This window comes from Dryobates pubescens (genome assembly GCF_014839835.1).
Source record: "Dryobates pubescens isolate bDryPub1 chromosome 38 unlocalized genomic scaffold, bDryPub1.pri SUPER_38_unloc_1, whole genome shotgun sequence".
Classification (NCBI taxonomy): Eukaryota; Metazoa; Chordata; class Aves; order Piciformes; family Picidae; genus Dryobates; species Dryobates pubescens.
This window is the reverse complement of record NW_026530684.1, coordinates 161,298-179,980: the sequence shown is the minus strand read 5'-3', so window position 1 is coordinate 179,980 and position 18,683 is coordinate 161,298. Positions and strand designations below refer to the sequence as shown.

At 42.6% G+C, this 18,683-nt stretch overlaps 1 protein-coding gene across 1 annotated transcript in view; it reads left to right on the top strand.

The window, feature by feature from the left end:
* Nucleotides 1-14,661, top strand: part of LOC128899575 (INO80 complex subunit C-like) — a 38,876-nt gene extending 24,215 nt beyond the window's left edge. Inside the window, exons 3-5 of the mRNA XM_054179089.1 lie at nt 2,116-2,227; nt 8,913-8,980; nt 13,983-14,661. Of these exons, the coding sequence (XP_054035064.1) occupies nt 2,116-2,227; nt 8,913-8,980; nt 13,983-14,114 (312 nt within the window). The 3' untranslated portion in view covers nt 14,115-14,661. The remainder of the gene's footprint in view (nt 1-2,115; nt 2,228-8,912; nt 8,981-13,982) is intronic.
* Nucleotides 14,662-18,683: the final 4,022 nt, after the last annotated feature.

Below are 18,683 nucleotides of genomic sequence, written 5' to 3'. Positions count from 1 at the left end.
CTTAAGCCAGTACTTAGAAAAGAAAGATTATATCCCACATTTCATTCTATATGATAAAATTTCCATGTGTGAGATACAATATCCCACAGCATAAAACCTGAGTAATTGGGCATCACACAGCTCTCTAAGCACAGGTTTGGCATTGAGTATAGAATTAATCTGACTTGCAAGTTGCTCTGTGTGTGCTTTACAGGTGACTTCTGTCACAAGAAGCATTCAAATGACTGTGCACTTCACTTGCTAAGCCTCCAGTGAATACCAGCTTCTTTAAGAAATGGGGCTTATTTGAAAAGCTCAGTTTTCACCCAGAATCATTCCCTGGAGCTTCTGTATAGGATTTAAATATCCATGAGGCCTGTGCTGATCCTTAAGTTTCTAGAGGGACATCATGGTTTGGAAAGAGGCAGTACTAATGTCTGCATGCTTGAATTAATAATGAATGTACAGAGCCTTTAGCAACTGCTTCAGAAATAATAGGCAGTTACAATAAAAACAGAAAATTGTCCCCTTCAATACAGTAACTAATTATTAAAAATGTATTGGGTTTTAACTAGCTGTTTGTTGGTATGAAGTGCTAGTAACAATTTAGATGACTTTTTGCCTAATTTCCCATAAAAGAAAGAAAAGAACTCAAGTAATGCCTATCTCTATTACCTCATTGCAGAGGACAGGCTTAAAAGCAGAGAAGAGGGAAGACATTACCTCTTCCTAAACTTCCTGAATGAAATCTGCATCCCTTGGCAATTGGGAAAGGAAAGGAGACAGGACAACTATGTAGAGTAATGACTATCTCTGCCTGTCTTAGCTCCAAGTTCCTCTGAACTTGACTAGTGCAGAGGTAGTTTGGTTCACTTGTGCTTGGCAGTCATTGCTTTTTGATTTTAGGTATGTGAGGTGATAGTCAGCCCTGTTTCTAGGAGGCATAAGATCATATAAACAAAATAGTTGCTTTTGAGAAACCAGATTACTGAGAAAAAAAATATTCTGGGGCAAATTCATGTACTGAATTTGAATTATTAATGTGGTAGTACATTTATTTTTAGCTTATATTCCAGCAACCTCTGCTTCACAATGGTCTCTAGATCTGTCACCCTAATTCTGGAGGTGTTACCCTCAGAGCAAACATTTGAATGTATTTTGTATATTGGGTATCCATTGCCAAAACTCATCACATCACCAGTTCATGAGCATGTTTTCTGAGTATATCCCATGTCTGAAGATAGTCTTTCTCACTGAATCCTTTCCTCCTATCATCTTCAGCAATTTAACAGGCTAATTTATAAACCAATCAGAGCAAAAGTGTGTTAGAAGAATTTGATGGGTTTTGATGAGACTAATATGGTAGGTAGTAATTATTAACAGAAATAACAATTTCCCAATTTCACAGACCTTTTCTAAAGTGAAGCTGTAGATTTGTGTCCTGAGATCATTTAGAAGTAGTATAGTAGGTTGTGCAACTTCTGTCTCTGAAGGGACATAAATAAATTAACCTGTAGTAATCACATTTGATAGCTGAAACTACCATTATAGTACCTGTGGCAAGCTGCCTATTAGTGTACCTTTCAAAATGCAAAACTGTCTCAGCAGCCAACAACATTTATTACTCTTTTTATATTCTCTCCACTATCATTTGAAAGAAAAATGAAATTTCCAGAAAGTTTCTCATAGTATTCACTATGTTTTGCAAGATCAGTTGTGTTTTCTACAGTCATGTAAAAGAGCTAGAGCTGCAGCTGTAATGTGCCATAAAAAGGAAAGAGAAAATTTAGCATTGTCATCACAATTTTAGACACAATTTAAAAGTAATAGGTTTTAATACTATGGGAAGTATGTACAGAATCCTGTAATCTCAGGCTAAACCTAAGCACATTGATTTTCTATTTCCATGTGAGAAGATTTTCATTTCCTTCAGTTAATCATAAACATGCTTAACTGACAGTCCAAAAAGCTTTGATTTTTCTTGTGGCCTGCTGAAATGAGTGAATCCTAAGTGAGGATAACACATGGTTCGTGACAAGATGAGGCATATAAGAAAGACTATGAAATAGGAATTTCATGCTCTGAAGTAGTGTTCTTTATTATTTTTTTCTCTAAGCACCATATTTTTAATTCTAGCATTCCAGCATTGGTGGAGCAGCAGCTGGCAAGAAGAACAGGACTTGGAAGAACCTAAAACAAATTCTTGCTTCGGAAAGGGCATTGCCATGGCAACTAAATGATCCTAGCTGTAAGCTGCATAGATGCTTTAGATGTATTTATAAATATTAAAATACACACAAATAACTTTCTTTACAACAAAACTAAATAATTTCATCATGATGTAGTATCCTGCTTGAAGGGGATCCAGTAGTACATGTAAGACAAGTCCTAGCACACTCAACAGACCTGGGTGGAAAGTAGAGGAAAGCAAACAATTTGTAGTATTGTGAGAATATTCAAATACATTTTGGGGTAGAATTTATTGAAGAAAATGTATTTATCCAAGCCAGGTCAGAAACTCCTTATTTCAATCAGGTTCTTGTCACACTCTAACTGCTTTATGCTGCCCAAATGTCTTCTGCTTAATTGGCTATTTTTAAAAAATATTTTCAGATGGATTCTGCTAAGCCACATGCCTGCAGTAGCTTAGATGTAAACCCAAGCTTCCCACCTAAACCCTTATCCTAGTTTCTTGGGAGATTTAAATTCTACATCTCCTATTTAGTTCTACACAGTTGAAACTACATTATTAACAGTTGTGATCTCGAGGTATGTTTAAAGAAGCTGTTCGATCATGTAGGAATAAAATTAGAGAGGCAAAGGCCCAGTTGGAACTGAAGCTGAACACCTCTGTGAGAGACAACAAAAAGCAATTTGCAAATATATTAACACTAAAAAGAAGGGCAAGAAGAACCTCCACTCCTTATTGGACCTGGAGGGGAACACTGTGACTGAAGAAGAGGAAAAAGCTGAGGTCCTGAACACCTTCTTTGCCTCAATTTTTAACAGCAAGGCAGGAGTTCAGGACCAGTGGCCTCCTGAGCAGGCTGATGGGGTCAGGGAGCAGTGTAGTGCCCCAGAAATCCATGAGGAATTAGTTGGGGACCTGCTGAGCCACTTGGACACCGACAAGTCCTTGGGACCGGATGGGATCCATCCTAGGGTGCTGATAGAGCTGGCAGATGTGCTGCCAAGCCGCTCTCCATCATTTTCCTCCAGTCCTGGCTCACTGGAGAGGTCCCAGATGACTGAAAGTGGCCAATGTGGTGCCCATCCACAAGAAATGTCAGATGGAGGAACCCAGTAACGCCAGGCCACTCAGCCTGACCTCAGCGCCAGGGAAAGTGATGGAGGAGATTATCCTGGCAGCAATAACTGCGCACCTGAAGGATGGCCAAGGGCTCAGGTCCAGCCAACATGGATTTAGGAAGGGCAGGTCCTGCCTCCCCAACTTGATCTCCTTCTATGATCAGGTGACCATCTGGTGGACGTGGGGAGGCTGTGGATGTAGTCTACCTGGACTTCAGCAAGGCCTTTGACACCGTCCCCCACAGCAAACTGCTGTCTAAGCTGTCAGCTTGTGGCTTGGACAGCAACACTCTGTGCTGGGTTAGGAACTGGCTGGAGGGCTGAGCCCAGAGAGTGGTGGTGAATGGTGCCACAGCCAGCTGGCAGCCAGGCACCAGTGGCATCCCCCAGGGATCAGTGCTGGGCCCCATCCTCTTTAGCATCTTCATTGATGATCTGGATGAGGGGATTGAGTCAGTCATCAGCAAATTTGCAGATGACACCAAGTTAGGAGCAGATGTTGGTCAGTTAGAGGGCAGAAGGCCTCTGCAGAGGGACCTCGACCGACTGGACAGATGGGCAGAGTCCAACAGGATGGCATTCAACAAGTCCAAGTGCCAGGTGCTGCACTTTGGCCACACCAACCCCATGCAGAGCTACAGGCTGGGGTCAGAGTGGCTGGAGAGCTGCCAAACAGAGAGGGACCTGGGGGTGCTGATTGACAGCTGCCTAAACATGAGCCAGCAGTGTGCCCAGGTGGCCAAGAGGGCCAATGGCATCCTGGCCTGTATTAGGAATAGTGTGGCCAGCAGGAGCAGGGAGGTCATTGTGCCCCTGTACTCTGCATTGGTTAGGCTGCACCTTGAGTCCTGTGTCCAGTTCTGGGCCCCTCAGTTTAAGAAGGACATTGAGACACTTGAAGGTGTCCAGAGAAGGGCAACAAGGCTGGTGAGAGGCCTTGAGCACAGCCCTGTGAGGAGAGGCTGAGGGAGCTGGGGTTGTTTAGCCTGGAGAAGAGGAGGCTCAGGGGTGACCTCATTGCCCTCTACAACTACCTGAAAGGTGATTGTAGCCAGGAAGGGGTTGTTCTCTTCTCCCAGGCAACCAGCACCAGAACAAGGGGACACAGTCTCAAGCTGTGCCAGGGGAGGTTTAGGCTCAAGGTGAGGAGAAAGTTCTTCACCGAGAGAGTAATTTGTCACTGGAATGTGCTGCCCAGGGAGGTGGTGGAGTCCCCATCCCTGGAGGTGTTCAAGAGGGGATTGGTGCCATGGTCTAGTCAAGATGTCTGTGGTGACAGGTTGGACTCGATCTTTGAGGTCTCTTCCAACCTTAGTGATACTGTGATTAGTAGTCCTAGCTGGTGTGCATCTGCAGGGGCAGAGTTACAGCAGCAATGCTACTCTCTCTCTCTATATATAGATATAATCTACTATCTAATCTTCTAGCTAATAATATAGATTTAATCTACTCATAAAGTAAGATCCTGTTGAACATAGCTGCGTGCAGAATGGGATCCTCTGATTTTACTTAAGCAAGTGGAGGCATTTCAGAATCAAGCATATACATATATGTTTTGTCAGACTTGGTTCTTTATCCAAAAATAGCTTGCCATTTTTTAAAGTGATTTAGGTACAGCTGTTACAGAAAAATGCTATTCTAACTGACAATCTGCCGCTGATGCTGTTTCTTTACAATCGTAAATGGACAAGAATTTTTTTTTTTAAGAAGGTGGAAAAAGAATAGAATAGAATAGAATAGAATAGAATAGAATAGAATAGAATAGACCAGAACAGGTTGGAAGAGACCTTCAAGATCATCAAGTCCAACCCATCAACCAATCCAACACCACCTAAACAACTAACCCATGGCACCAAGCACCCCATCAAGTCTCCTGAACACCTCCAGTGATGGTGACTCCACCACCTCCCTGGGCAGCCCATTCCAATGGGCAATCACACGCTCTGTGTAGAACTTCTTCCTGACATCCAGCCTAAACCTCCCCTGGTGCAGCCTGAGATTGTGTCCTCTTGTTCTGGTACCGGCTGCCTGGGAGAAGAGACCAACCTCTGCCTGTCTACAACCTCCCTTCAGGTAGTTGTGTAGAGCAATAAGGTCACCCCTGAGCCTCCTCTTCTCCAGGCTAAGCAACCCCAGCTCCCTCAGTCCCTCCTCATAGGACTTGTGCTCCAGACCCCTCACCAACTTCGTTGCCCTTCTCTGGACTCGTTCCAGCAAGTCAATCTCCTTCCTAAACTGAGGGGCCCAGAACTGGACACAGTACTTGAGGTGTGGCCTAACCAGTTGTAATGGGTTGGGGCAGACCCCCTCCCCACCACGCGCAGAAATAACGACTCAGACAAATGGATTGCAAAAGTAGTGGAGAGTTTAAATAGAGAACAGTGAGTGTGCACAAAAGGAAACATAGTGACAAGAAAGGAACCAAAGTAAACCCAGAAAGACCCCAAACCCCACCTGAGGGTACATCCAAAACCCCCAGGGCTCCTCCTTCCCCCCCCCACTATTAGGCTGGTCTCAGCTGGCCAGATCTGAGACTGCCTATCCCCCAGTGGCCTTGGGCCCAATCAGGCCCATGGCCGGGAGATCTCTCCCCCAGTTACCAAGTCTCGGAGAGGGAAGGAAAGAGGAAGTGCCAGACCATTTCACATACACATCCCAGTATACTCTGTTGTCCCTGGCTTCCACCTGGCTGGAGGTAGGGCACCTCTAATGCTGGCAGCGATGTCCACACTTGTCACAGGGTCCTGTGTTGCTAGGGTAAGAGTCTCTTGACTCCGGGAAACTGGGGCAGCCCTTCTCCTGGATGAGTTATCCCCGTGGTGCCCACCTTGCAGTTCCCGCACTCTGTTCCAGAGGGCAGAGGTGGGTTGGCCATGCCAGGTGTCCATGTCCTCTCCATGGTCACAGAGGAACCTCCACAGAGACACCCTTGACATCCCCCAACTGGCTTGGGGTGATCTTCTGGGGGAAGGTCGTCTGTTCCTGATTGCTGAAACCTGGACCCATTCTGAAGGAGAAGGGGCAAAGGAGGCATCGCTCCCCTTTTTCAGTTCAGACATGGAGGTCTTGATCTCTTTGACAATGTCTTTAGCCATAGTTTCTATGGCTGAGATCAGGGGTTTCTGATTTACGCTGTCCTCATATTCCCTTAAATCACTGGCAAACTCACAGAGAGTTTTAGGACTTCCATCCTGTCCAGTCAGGAGTATCCCTCCTAATGTGTGAGCATATTTCTGAGGAGCACCCTGGGTGAGTTGTTTTACGAAGGGCCGTCTCATGGGCACCTCATCTGGGTCTCTGGGGAGCTGGCCATCCCCATAAATTATTTCCATCACAGCCATCTGCCTCAGATACCGAATGCCCTGTTCCATAGTTGTCCATCTAACTGGGGCCCAGGGCAGGTCATCTCTTGAGCGGTACCGGCTCTTGATGGCATTAAGTATCCGGGCCCAGAGAGTGTGTGTTCCATCGAGTTTGGCCAACTCTTTGTCCAGACCAGCATCACTACTGGACCAGCCCCTTGTGCCTGGGGCTCAGGCTGAGATCTGGCACACTCATTACAACCTGACCCCTCCCTCTTTCTGTTTACAGAGTGCTTACAATACCCACAGCAGACACGCCCCCAGTCGTTAAAGAGTGCAAAGGAGTGTATTATCACCCTCCAAACAGCTCTTAATGGGTTAGCTTGTCCCCCACCCAACATGGTCACAGCAAATGTCCCTATAAGGATTACATTTAAGCATATGGAGTATATTGCAATGTAAAGCAATTTTCCATCACAGGCACTTTTATCTACACCATTGGCTTCATAGCCTGCTTCAGGATAATTTCCTATGTTAGAAAAGTTACCACTGACAGTGAAATTCAACGAATTCAAGAGGTACATGCCCAGCTTCATTGGTAAAGTTTTTATCCAGTTGAGCAGCATCTCTATCATTAACCACACCACATGGTAAGTTATTAATTTGTAGATGTGGGTCCAAAAGATCCAGCCAAACACCCATGCAAAGGCTTGGACTATCAGGTTCTTTAAAATTGCCATCTCTACTTCCAGTCCCTTTTTCAGACAAAGTATTGCTCTCCCAATGCAAGATTAATTTCCAAACCCCACGTTGGAGGCGCCAAAAAATTGTAGTGGTTTGAGCCTTAGCTGGGAGTCAAAAGCCCAGATAGGGAAAAGGCTGAGAATCTCTCCCCCACTCCCCCTCCTCCCCCCAAAACAGAGAGGGGGGACAAAAAAGGGTGAGGAGCAAATCCACTAAACAATAATCTGGAGTCGGCCTGGAAGTAGAGAGGTGAAGAACTTTTTCTTTAAACTGTATATATATATATATATATATATATATATATATATATATATATATATATATATATATATAACAATAACAGGAAAGGTTCACAAGGGGCAAGGAACAAGGATGGATGGGAAGGGGACAAGAAAGAATAATACAAAACCAGTCTTTCTGTGAGGAGGTGTGGAGGCAGCAGGGAGAAGGATCAGGTCCGGCCACGTGGCTGAGGAGCAGGAGGGCAGATGCAGCAGCTCTCATCCAGCAGAGGCAGGAGCCAAAAGGAGAGCCAACAGCTATGACGTCCTGCTTTTTATACCCTAGCTGGGCAGGGAGGGGGGAGTGGAACAGACTGAAGCTTCCTAGGGGAAAACGCCCCACAGGGAGGGTAAAGTACCCGCAAACCCTCCACCCAGCTTTGTTTTCAGAAAAGGGCGTTAACCCACCACACCAGTGCAGTGTACAGGGGCAGAATGACCTCCCTGCTCCTGCTGGCCACACTGTTCTTGATGCAGGCCAGGATGCCATTGGCCCTCTTGGCAGAAATTCAGTTGCATATTTAAAACCAGCTGTCTGTGGAATTAGAGTCTTTTTAGTTATGAGATGGTGAACTAGAAATCTGATATGGATGGAACATTTGAATTGATCATAGCATCTGAATGAGGTGCAAAGGAGATCAGGAAGGACGAAAGAAGCAAGTCAGTTGCAAGATATTTTTGTAAAGATCCAAAATTGAGGATTTAACTACCTAAACATACCAACTCTTATCTTAAAAATGTTGATGAATGGAAGCTGCTATTTAAAGGACACCAAAGAACAGCAATTGCCATCATTTAATTAAAGCATTCAGACAATTTTACGGATCATTGACTGGGCTTAAAGAGGCACCTGTGTAAAGATTTAACTGATTTAAAAGATTACTTTGCTTCTCTGGATTATAGTGTTTCAGAGCTGCAATCTTGAGCAGTGTTTCATGGTCTTAACATACTGCATGTGTATGATAATGGCAAATAACTGCAAGGGAATTCATTAAGATTTGGAATAAATCAGCATATTTCAAATAGCTGTCACATTCTTCCTTTTGGGGAGGGAAGTTCTGCTTATTGAAGTCCTTGTATTAGAGAGAGGAGCAGAATCAGGATGTTGGTTACAGGGCTAACAGGTTAAATGTCTTCAGAGATAATTTTGCTTCTTAGCTCTTTACCTTAGCACTGGTAGTTAATACAAAAAGTAAAGGCAGCATTTAAAAAATATTAGCTATTTACATTTGGGGTTGACATTTTAAAATGTATATAGCACACTGAATTTATCTTTTCCTTTTTTTTTTCTCTCTAGATTTTAATATTGATGCTCCTCCGTCCTTTAAGCCTGCCAAGAAATACTCAGATATTTCAGGACTTCCAGTAAGTACTTTTTTAACCAATAAATATTTTAGTTTTCTCTTCAAAACTTTCCTCTCACTTTTCACAATGAAATAAAGCTGGTGCATGTTTCTGTAAAAGATGTGCTTACTGTGGTTCCTGTTCAGCCTTGAACTTAACAGTTGTCCAGTGATTTAGTGCCAAACCCCTGCAGAGTCTGCACTGGTCCCCATCATTTCTGATTTGTTAGATTGCTTACACCAAAAGCTGGTAGCACTGCTAACTGCTAACTGCTAACTTTACCAAGGTTTAACCACAGAGGCTAAAAGTTTCCATGATGAGTGTGTTTCATTGTATCGCTAGAGAAAGTTCAGCAATTTCCAAGCATGTGATTAGGCAAAGTTATATTGATTGTCCCAGGTTAAAAAGCCCCCAGCTTGTTATCATTGCTCCCAAACTTTTCTTCAAACAAGTCAACCTGAGTCAGACACTTGGCTGGGGCTTGGGAGTTTGACAGATGCATCGCCAATGTGTCACAGATGGGCTGTTTTCTACATAATTTTGTTCAAGAAAAAATAAGTTAGATATGGTTTGCACATGCCACAAAATGTCTCTTCAGGTACGTTTTGGCGCCTGAATTCCCTAGAGATTCTGTTGGCACAAAACAGAAGTAAAGCACTTGAGTTCTGCCTACAAAAAATTTGTATATGCTGCTGACACAGTTCCTATGTGACATGAATATTTTCACTTAGAACAAAATAGTTGTTAGTAACAGTGTATCTTTCCACTTTTCACCTGCAGCCCCCAGTGATTTGATTCATGTTTTAATTATTGATGAATTAGTGGTAAAGTGTGTTTTCAGATTGAAGTCATGGCATAAATGTGCTTTTACCATACGTTAGTATGTGCAAACATCACAGCCCAATATGACGCATCAGAATAGTGAAGAAGTGCCATAGTATTTTTAGCCTACATTGATATACAATACAAACTGCAGATATTGTTTGACTAGTTTATTACACAGTCGTGAACATTTAAAAAGCAGTCTACTTGGCTGGGTTTTTCTTACATGGGAGCATTTGCTGGGAAATGAACTGGTGGCTTGACTGTTAGCTGACTACATTTAGTTAATCTTGTAGTATTTCATTGTAATAAACCAAGCTACAAATAACAATTTTCTGCTAAGTCTTATCAGTCCAGGCAGTCAGTTGGATTGTTACCATGGTCAACAGATCCTTTACAATATAAAAACGGTAGATGGTCCTGCACTTCAGCTGTTTGTATGGAGGTAGTGATCCAGCTCTTCTTGGCCTTTTTTTTTTTTTTTTTTATGTTATTAGTAACATGTTAAGGGATCTCAGCTGCCTCTGTTAAAGAAATGTGCAAATGACACAGACCCTTGGCTGGCACTTGGTAATACAATGATGAACAGTTGGTGGATGTCCTGGAGGCTGAAGGTGGAGAGGCAATACACTTAGACCTGCCTTCTTCCGGCCTAGCATCCTGTGCTGCCCCCAGGCTCATCTGAGTGCAAGGTTTCTGTGACAATACTGAAGGGGAGAGGATGGCAGGAAATTGACACTGCTCCCAGGCACTCAGGGTCCAAATGTAGCAGAAAAAAAAAAAAAAAGAATAAAATAAAATAAAATAAAATAAAAGAGAAAAGAGAAGAAAAGAGAAAAAAAAAAGAGAACAGAAGAAAAGAAAAGAAAAGAGAAAGAGAAAAGAAGGGAAGAAAAGAAAAGAAGGGAAAAGAAAAAAAGAGAAAAGAAGAGAAAAGAAAAGTGAAGAAAAGAGAAAAGAAAAGAGAAGAAAAGAGAAGAAAAAGAAAAGAAGAAGAGGAAAGAAAAGAAAAAAGAAAATAAAAGAAAATAAAAAAAGAGAAGAAAAGAGAAAAGAGAAGAAAAGAGAACAGAAAAGAGAAGAAAAGAGAACAGAAAAGAGAAGAAGAGAAAAGAGAAAAGGGAAAAGAAAAAAAAAGAGAAAAGAGAAGAAAAGAAGAGAAAAGAAGAGAAAAGAGAAGAAGATAACAGAGAGAAGAAAAGAGAAGAAAAGAGAAGAGAAAAGAAAAAAGAAGAGAAAAGAGAAGAAAAGAAGAGAAAAGAAAGAAAAGAAAAGAGAGAAGAAGATAAAAGAAAAGAGAAAGGAAAAGAGAAGAAAAGAAAAAAGAGAAGAGAAAAAAGAAAAGAGAAAAGTGAAGAAGAGAAGAGAAAAGAGAAGAAAAGAGAAGAAAAGAGAGAAGAGAAAAGAGAAGAAAAGAGAAAAAGAAGAGAAAAGAAAAAAGAAAAGAGAAGAAAAGAGAAGAGAAAAGAAAGACGAAAAGAAAAGAAGAAAAGAGAAGAAAAAAGAAGAGAAAAGAGAAGAAAAGATAAAAGAAGAAAAGAAAAGGAGAAGAGACAAGAGAAGAAAATAAGAGAAAATAAAAGAAAAGAGAAGAGAAAAGAAAAGAGAAAAGAGAAGAAAAGAAAAAAGAAAAGAGAAGAAAAGAGAAAAGAATAGAAAAGAGGAGAAATGAAAAGAGAAGAGAAATGAAAAGAGAAGAGAAAAGAAAAGAGAAGAAAAGATAAAAGAGAAGAAGAGAAAAGAAAAGACAAGAGAAAAAAAGAGAAAAGAAGAAAAAAAGAAAAAAGAGAAAAGAAAAGAAAAAAAAAAAAGAAAAGGAAAAGAAAAGAGGAAAAAGAAAAGAAAACAAAAGAAAAGAAAAACCAGGTTGGAAGAGATCTTCAAGATCATTAACCAACTATTAACCAACACCACATAATCAACTGAACCATGCAACCAAGCACCCTATCAAGTCTCCTCTTGAACACCTCCAATGATGGTGACTCATGGTGCCCATGGTGCACACTCTCTCTGTGTAAAACTTCTTCCTAAAGTCCAGCCTAAACCTCCCCTGGTACAGCTTGAAACTGTATCCTCTTGTTCTGGTGCTGGTTGCCTGGGAGAAGAGACCAACCTCCACCTGGCTACAACCTCCGTTCAGGTAGTTGTAGAGAGCAATAAGGTCTCCCCTGAGCCTCCTCTTCTCCAGGCTAAGCAACTCCAGCTCCCTCAGCCTCTCCTCATAGGGCTGTGTTCCAAGCCCCTCACCAACTTTGTTGCCCTTCTCTGGACACCTTCCAGCAAGTCAACATCCCTCCTAAACTGAGGGCCCCAGAACTGGACACAGTACTTGAGGTGTGGCCTAACCAGTGCAGTGTACAGGGGCAGAATGACCTCCCTGCTCCTGCTGGCCACACTGTTCCTGATACAGGCCAGGAGGCCAGGATGCCATTGGCCCTCTTAGCTGTCTGGGCACACTGCAGGCTCATGTTCAGCCTACCATCAACCAGTACCCCCAGGTCCCTTTCTGCCTGGCCGCTCGCCAGCCACTCTGACCCCAGCCCGTAGCACTGCGAGGGGTTGCTGTGGCCAATATGCAGAACCCAGCACTTGGATGTGTTCAGTCTCATGCCCTTGGACTCTGCCCATCTGTCCAGCCTGTCAAGGTCCCTCTGCAAAGCCCCTTTACCTTCCAGCAGATCAACTCCTGCCCCCAGCTTGGTGTCATCTGCAAATCTACTGATAATGGACTCAATGCCCTCATCCAGATCATCAATAAAGATATTGAACAGGATGGGGCCCAGCACTGATCCTTGGGGCACACCACTGGTGCCTGGCCGCCAGCTGGATGTGGCACCATTCACCACCACTCTCTGGACTCAGCCCTCCAGCCAGTTCCTAACCCAACACAGTGTGCTCCTGTCCAAGCCATGGGCTGACAGCTTGGTCAGGAGTTTGCTGTGGGAGACGGTGTCAAAGGCCTTGCTGAGGTCCAGGTAGACTACATCCACAGCCTGCCCCACATCCACCAGGCAGTCACCTGATCACAGAAGGAGATCAGGTTGGTCAGGCAGGACCTGCCCTTCCTAAATCCATGCTAGCTGGGCCTGATCCCTTGGCCATCCTCTAAGTGCTGTGTGATTGCACTCAAGATGACCTGTTCCATAATCTTGCCTGGCGCTGAGGTCAGGCTGACAGGCCTGTAATTCCCTGGCTCATCCAACCAGTCCTTCTTGTGGATGGGCACCACGTTGGCAGCTTCCAGTCATCTGGGACCTCTCCAGTGAGCCAGGACTGCTGAAAAATAATGGAGAGTGGCTTGGCCAGCTCATCTGCCAGCTCTCTCAGCACCCTAGGATGGATCCCATCTGGTCCCATGGACTTGTGGGGATCCAAGCAGCTGAGGAGATCTCTGACTACCTCCTCCTGGATCACAGGGGAACTATACTGCTCCCTGGCTCCATCTGCCAGCTCTGGAGGCCAGCTGTCTGGAAGACATTATGTCCTGCTATTAAAATTTGAGGCAAAGAAGGTGTTAAGTACCTCTGCCTTTTCCTCATCTTTTGTTACTACGTTCCCCTCCATGTCCACCAGGGAGTGCCCTCCTCTTGCTATTAATATAGAAGGATTTTTGGAAGATACGCGTTGCCCAGTGTTAGCTGTCCAGGCTGCTATCCTGAAAGCAGGCATCTGTAGCAAAGCATGACACAGTTGAAATTTATTAGCAGTTCAGTCACAGAACCATAAGCCAGAACTCTCTTGCTTTAACAACCACTTTAAATAAAAAGCTAAGTTATACACAGGAAGAGAAAATCAGAGGTATCAGAACACCCATAATTCAGCCTCTTTGTGGGTAATGTATTGGCAGCAGCCCAGCGCTTTGGACACTCACCTTGAGAGAGACTGCACAAGGCACAGAGTTGCTAGGGTCAGTTTAGAGAGTTGAGGAATTTCTTATGCACTGTGTTTTATATGAAACTGTTTTAGCCCTCTCTTAAGTTTAGTGTGTTTCTACTGTGATTTTAAAGGGATCTATTAACGTCTCCACATTTCTGACACAAGGAGAAATTAAAAAAAGTATAAACTTATAAACTGGTAGAAGAGCAGTGTTGCTACTGGGAAAAGAAACTCACTATTTTCTGGTGTTGCAATTAGAGACTTTTTTAGCATTCTGTTTCAATGTTTTATTTGAATAACATCTCTGCCATTGTTTCTTTTTTAGGCAAATTACACAGATCCCCAGAGCAAGCTCAGATTTAGTACTATAGAAGAATTTGCATATATTCGGATGCTCCCTTCAGATGTGGTGACAGGATACCTAGCTCTAAGGAAGGCAACAAGTATTGTTTCCTGAAAAGACCAAATGTTGTATATTGCTTGTGAAGAGCGCTAATTTTGAGAGTTGTGATGGAAACTGACTGCAGGACTGAGGTTCATTAAAACTATGTATGGACTTTTTACATCTGGAAGGAGTTGATGATACATGGATTTAAAGAACATCTGAATTTCATTTTGATAATCTGTTAGTTTGCCAGATTGTAAGCAATTTGTTTTGGTGAACAGAATGGCTCAGGCCTTAAGGATATGCATCTGCACCATAATGCCCAAGTTAGATTCATTTTTGTAGAGGGAGGATTTCATCTACACCCTGTATATTTTATGTACTGCTCTGGCTCAGAATAAACAGTCATTTGAATTAAGGAAAAGGTACCAAGATATCCCAAATCCTAAACGTGCCTTGCTAGATGAGCTGTCCACTTGCTTAAAAGGAGGTTTATCCCCATGTGTAAAATGAAACTGAAATACCCAGTAAGTGCTCCTGTTGTGATGACTGTTTACAGTACTGAGATCTGTGGAAATTAACAGCTTCACACAAATATTTGCATTGAAGAAATATCAGCATAAATAAAGTTAGATTCAAACTTGTTTTTTGGATAGCAGCATCGAATCAAATCCCTTAAATGTGACAATTCGTAGCTGAGTGCTTCCATTTCACCATTTGACTATTCTTCTACCTTTCCCAGTTATTACAATATTAATACTAATTAGTACTAAAAGGTACTAATTTCTTAGACTTTTTCAAAACAATGCTAAAAAAACCACAAATTCCACTTCATCAAAGCAAGACCTCCTACGTTTGTACACTGAACTTTGCACCATGAGGTACCAAAAGAATAACTGATAATAATTGAATGTTATCACTGTTTTTAGAAGAGGGAGACTGAAGGAGAGTTTGGACTCTGTCTGGAGGGGTGCTGACAAATACATGCCAACATGAGATTTCCTGAAGTAAGTCTAGCTTAAAGGGAGCAGAGGGGTTTCTGCCCATTCTTACTTTTTGTCCTCTTTCTTATGTAAAGCTGCTATTTGTTGTCTACCCACTTTGTCCCAGCCTCACATCTAGACTCAGTTCAGGCTCAGCCATTCCTACCTTCCAGCCACACAGCCTTCATGGTCATATTGCACTAACTTCTCAATATATGTGGCACCTACCTACCTTTGTTCTCCGAACTTGTGGGTGTTAGCCAGAGATATGGTAGGCAAGTTACCACTTGCTGTGGGAATGCTCTCTTCTCAAGTGTAAAACTGCCAAGTTGAAGTCCATAGCTTGTTAGTCTTGGACTGCCCAAGTTTCTGAGGAGGTGAAAAACTCATATCAGGACAGCAGTGCCAAGTGCCATAGTGGTCATTGGGATCTTATGTAAGGCACCTCTTCTCTCTAAGTCCACAAGCAGCACACAGGGACTGTGCTGAGTGATCATATTTTTTTTTCTAATTGAAAGAATAACTATGCAGATTATTATTAATAATAGTTTATTTTCAAATCCAAAGCAGGAAAAACAGTAATGGGACACATTGTTTAATAAAGGCCTGTGGGACTCACTCCTCAGGTTTTGTGATCTAATATTCACAAAAACAATTTTAGAAGTCTTTGACATGCTTACAATATATCCTTCAAAGCCCTGGATACCAGATGATGCTACAACTGTATCACAGAACAAAAAAGTGTAAGACAGGATGTCTCTCTCTTCATGCCAGCAAGCATCCAAGACAAACTCTCTTTGCATCCAAGTTTTAGAATGGATGTTTTTAACTTTATATATTGAAGATGCGTTTATACGATAAGTTTAACATTGATATGCAAAGAAAACACATAGAACTTCTGTAAGATGATTTATACTTTAAATAAGCAGACAGCAACTCAGAAAAATGTATTTTACAAGCTCATTCTCTCCCACATAATTTTTTTTTTTCATTGGAAGAGGCTGTTTAAGAACCCAGACTTGCTTACAATCAGAAGAGTTCCACACATGCCTGTCCTGGATATTAAGATGTTGCTTCTCAGCTAGTTTCTCCTGCACAGTGTTCATGCATTCCATTTTCAAAACATGCATCAGAAAATACAGCCTAGATTTGGAGAAAACATTAGTGATTCTTCTCTCAGTGCTCTCCATAAAGTGGCTGCTAGATTCCCTTTTCTTTCATTCCATGTTCCTTCCATTGTTAGCTACTGGCCCCTGTTTCTTTGTCAAGAGTACCTCACTTTTACTTGTTAGGCTGTGTAGTAGTTAAGGCAAGAGTGATGACTCGGCCACCAGCACCATTCAGCATTACATTGATCAGCAACAGTTTACTATCAAAATCAATTTGTGTACAGTCAAAATTAATTCATTTTACCAGGAAGCTGAGTACAGGAAAGATCTAGTGGCTAGCATATATGTTGTTCAGTCCAACTAGATTCTTTCTGGGAACAGCGTATGGATCTCTTGCTGTCGTCAGTACCTTCTGTGACAGAACTGAGCAGTCAAGAGCTTAATTTGTGCCATGGAGTATTCTAAAGTGTGTTTTAAAAGAAGTGAAAATTGAGAAGTGTATTTATACTTAAAAGTACTTATGTGACATTATCTAGATAAACATAAATAAGTTGAATAGAAAAGAGGACAGAAGACAGACATTTGAAAAGAGAAGCAGTGATACATACCATTTCAGACTTGGGGAGAATGTATTTTGACTAACAGTACTGTCACATCTGTAAAGCAGAAAGCACAGAGACCACTTTGTTCAAGTGTAACTGTTACTATCTGTGAAATATCACCTGAATGCATTACTTAATGCAGATCACAGGTGGCTTCAATCTCACAGGTATCTGCATGAATATGTTCCTCCTCTGTTATCCCTCTAACAGCTTATGGCACACCATTTTCTAAGCTCTCACAGAAATCCCACTGGCATTAATGGGAAGTGAGCTTGTCCAGCAACTCACCATTGTGTGTCAGTCCAACTGACAAAGCTTAGTCTTTTGGGTATATGGAAAGAGTAGTTTTCTTGCCTTATCTCTTCTAGCTCCTGTTTTCCTGTGCAGCCACCTGCCCCACTGTGGTGGTGAGAGAAGGCCCAACTCTCCCTCCCCCCCTAAAGAAAAGAAAAAAACCCACGGCTGGCCCAGTTGGAGAAGCAAAGGATGTGCTATATTTACAAGCAATATGGAATGCAGGTTGTATATACACAATATATATAGTATTTACAATACATATACAGAAATATACAGCAAAGAAAAATAAAACAGCAAAATTCCCTCCTCCAGACAGAGGAGGGTTCCCCCCTTGTATCCCCCTCTCTCCCCTTACCTCCCCTTTTTCGCAAAAAGGGTTAGAGAGAGAAAATGCAGTTATTAAGGAAGAGAATTCTTATTAGGCCTCCAAGCGCATGCAGGATTAGTGCTTATCTGGTATTCAAGGTCAAAACTCTGGCTAGTTGCTCAGAAGCAGACAGGCTGGAAAGGCAGAACAGAGAGAAACTGAAAATTATTCCAACTGCACTAAAACTTAAAGCTGCATTCTACCAATCTACCAATGAAATTCGTTTAGACCTATCTTTGTTTTTCAAAATACTCAGCCAGAGTGTTCCAGCCCTGTCCCTTTCTTAAAGGCACAGCCTCAAATGGTCACACCCACACACTGCAGCAAACACTGGAGGTGAGGAATTGCCTCCAGCTTACTGTTGGGTTTTCTGTTTGGTTTGGTGGTTTTTGTTGGTTATGTTTGTTTGTTTGTTTGTTTTTAACTAAAACTAGAGGATTAACTGCATATTGAGATATTGTACATGGTTCCCTGCAGAAGGAAGTTTTGATTTAGCACTATGATGGAAGGATGGACAGGAGTTTAGCATGAAGTGAAAAAAAAAAAAAAAGAGCTGGGGCTTGCAGTTCCTATCTCTGTCTTGTTTACAGGGTGACCAATTTACATGACTTTACAAAGATTAGCAGGAGAAGTAGTAGAACCTGTTGGTATCGCATCTCAACAGGAGAAAGAGTGCTCCCCTCAATGCTCCCCCAGGAGAAACAAGCTATGGAATGGAAAAAAATAAGGAACTAGAATACGTACTTGTGGACTACCTCTCCCACCCCCCAACTTCAGGCATTCCTGGTGGAGATTCAGGGAAAAGGATCTAGACTAGAAACATGTTTTTAGGGAGGCAATAAATAATGAGGGCCCTGCAGTGTTTCCAGTGATTTTAAGACCTATTGCAGCAAGAGCAGCCACTTCCCCCTGCCATCCCACATGCCATTCTTGGCATGCTCCATCCTCCTGCATGCCACCCTCCCCTCATCTCCATTGTCCCTCCCTTCCACTCCACCTGGAGTGCCTTTCTTCCACTGCTGTGACCAACACCATTCCAGCTCTGCTCTCCAAGCCACCAAAGACTCCAGGAGTGCTGCCGCAGCCTAACTCACCCCACAGGTTGAATGTCACACTGACCATCCAGCTACACAGCTTGTAACACACAACTATTTTTACAGCAATGGGGATGCAGCATAAGACAGGTATTCTGTATAACCCCAAATAAGGATGACAAAAACCCACAAGCAAACCACAAAATCCCCCAAAACACAACCAACCAACCAACCAACGAAAAAAACCAA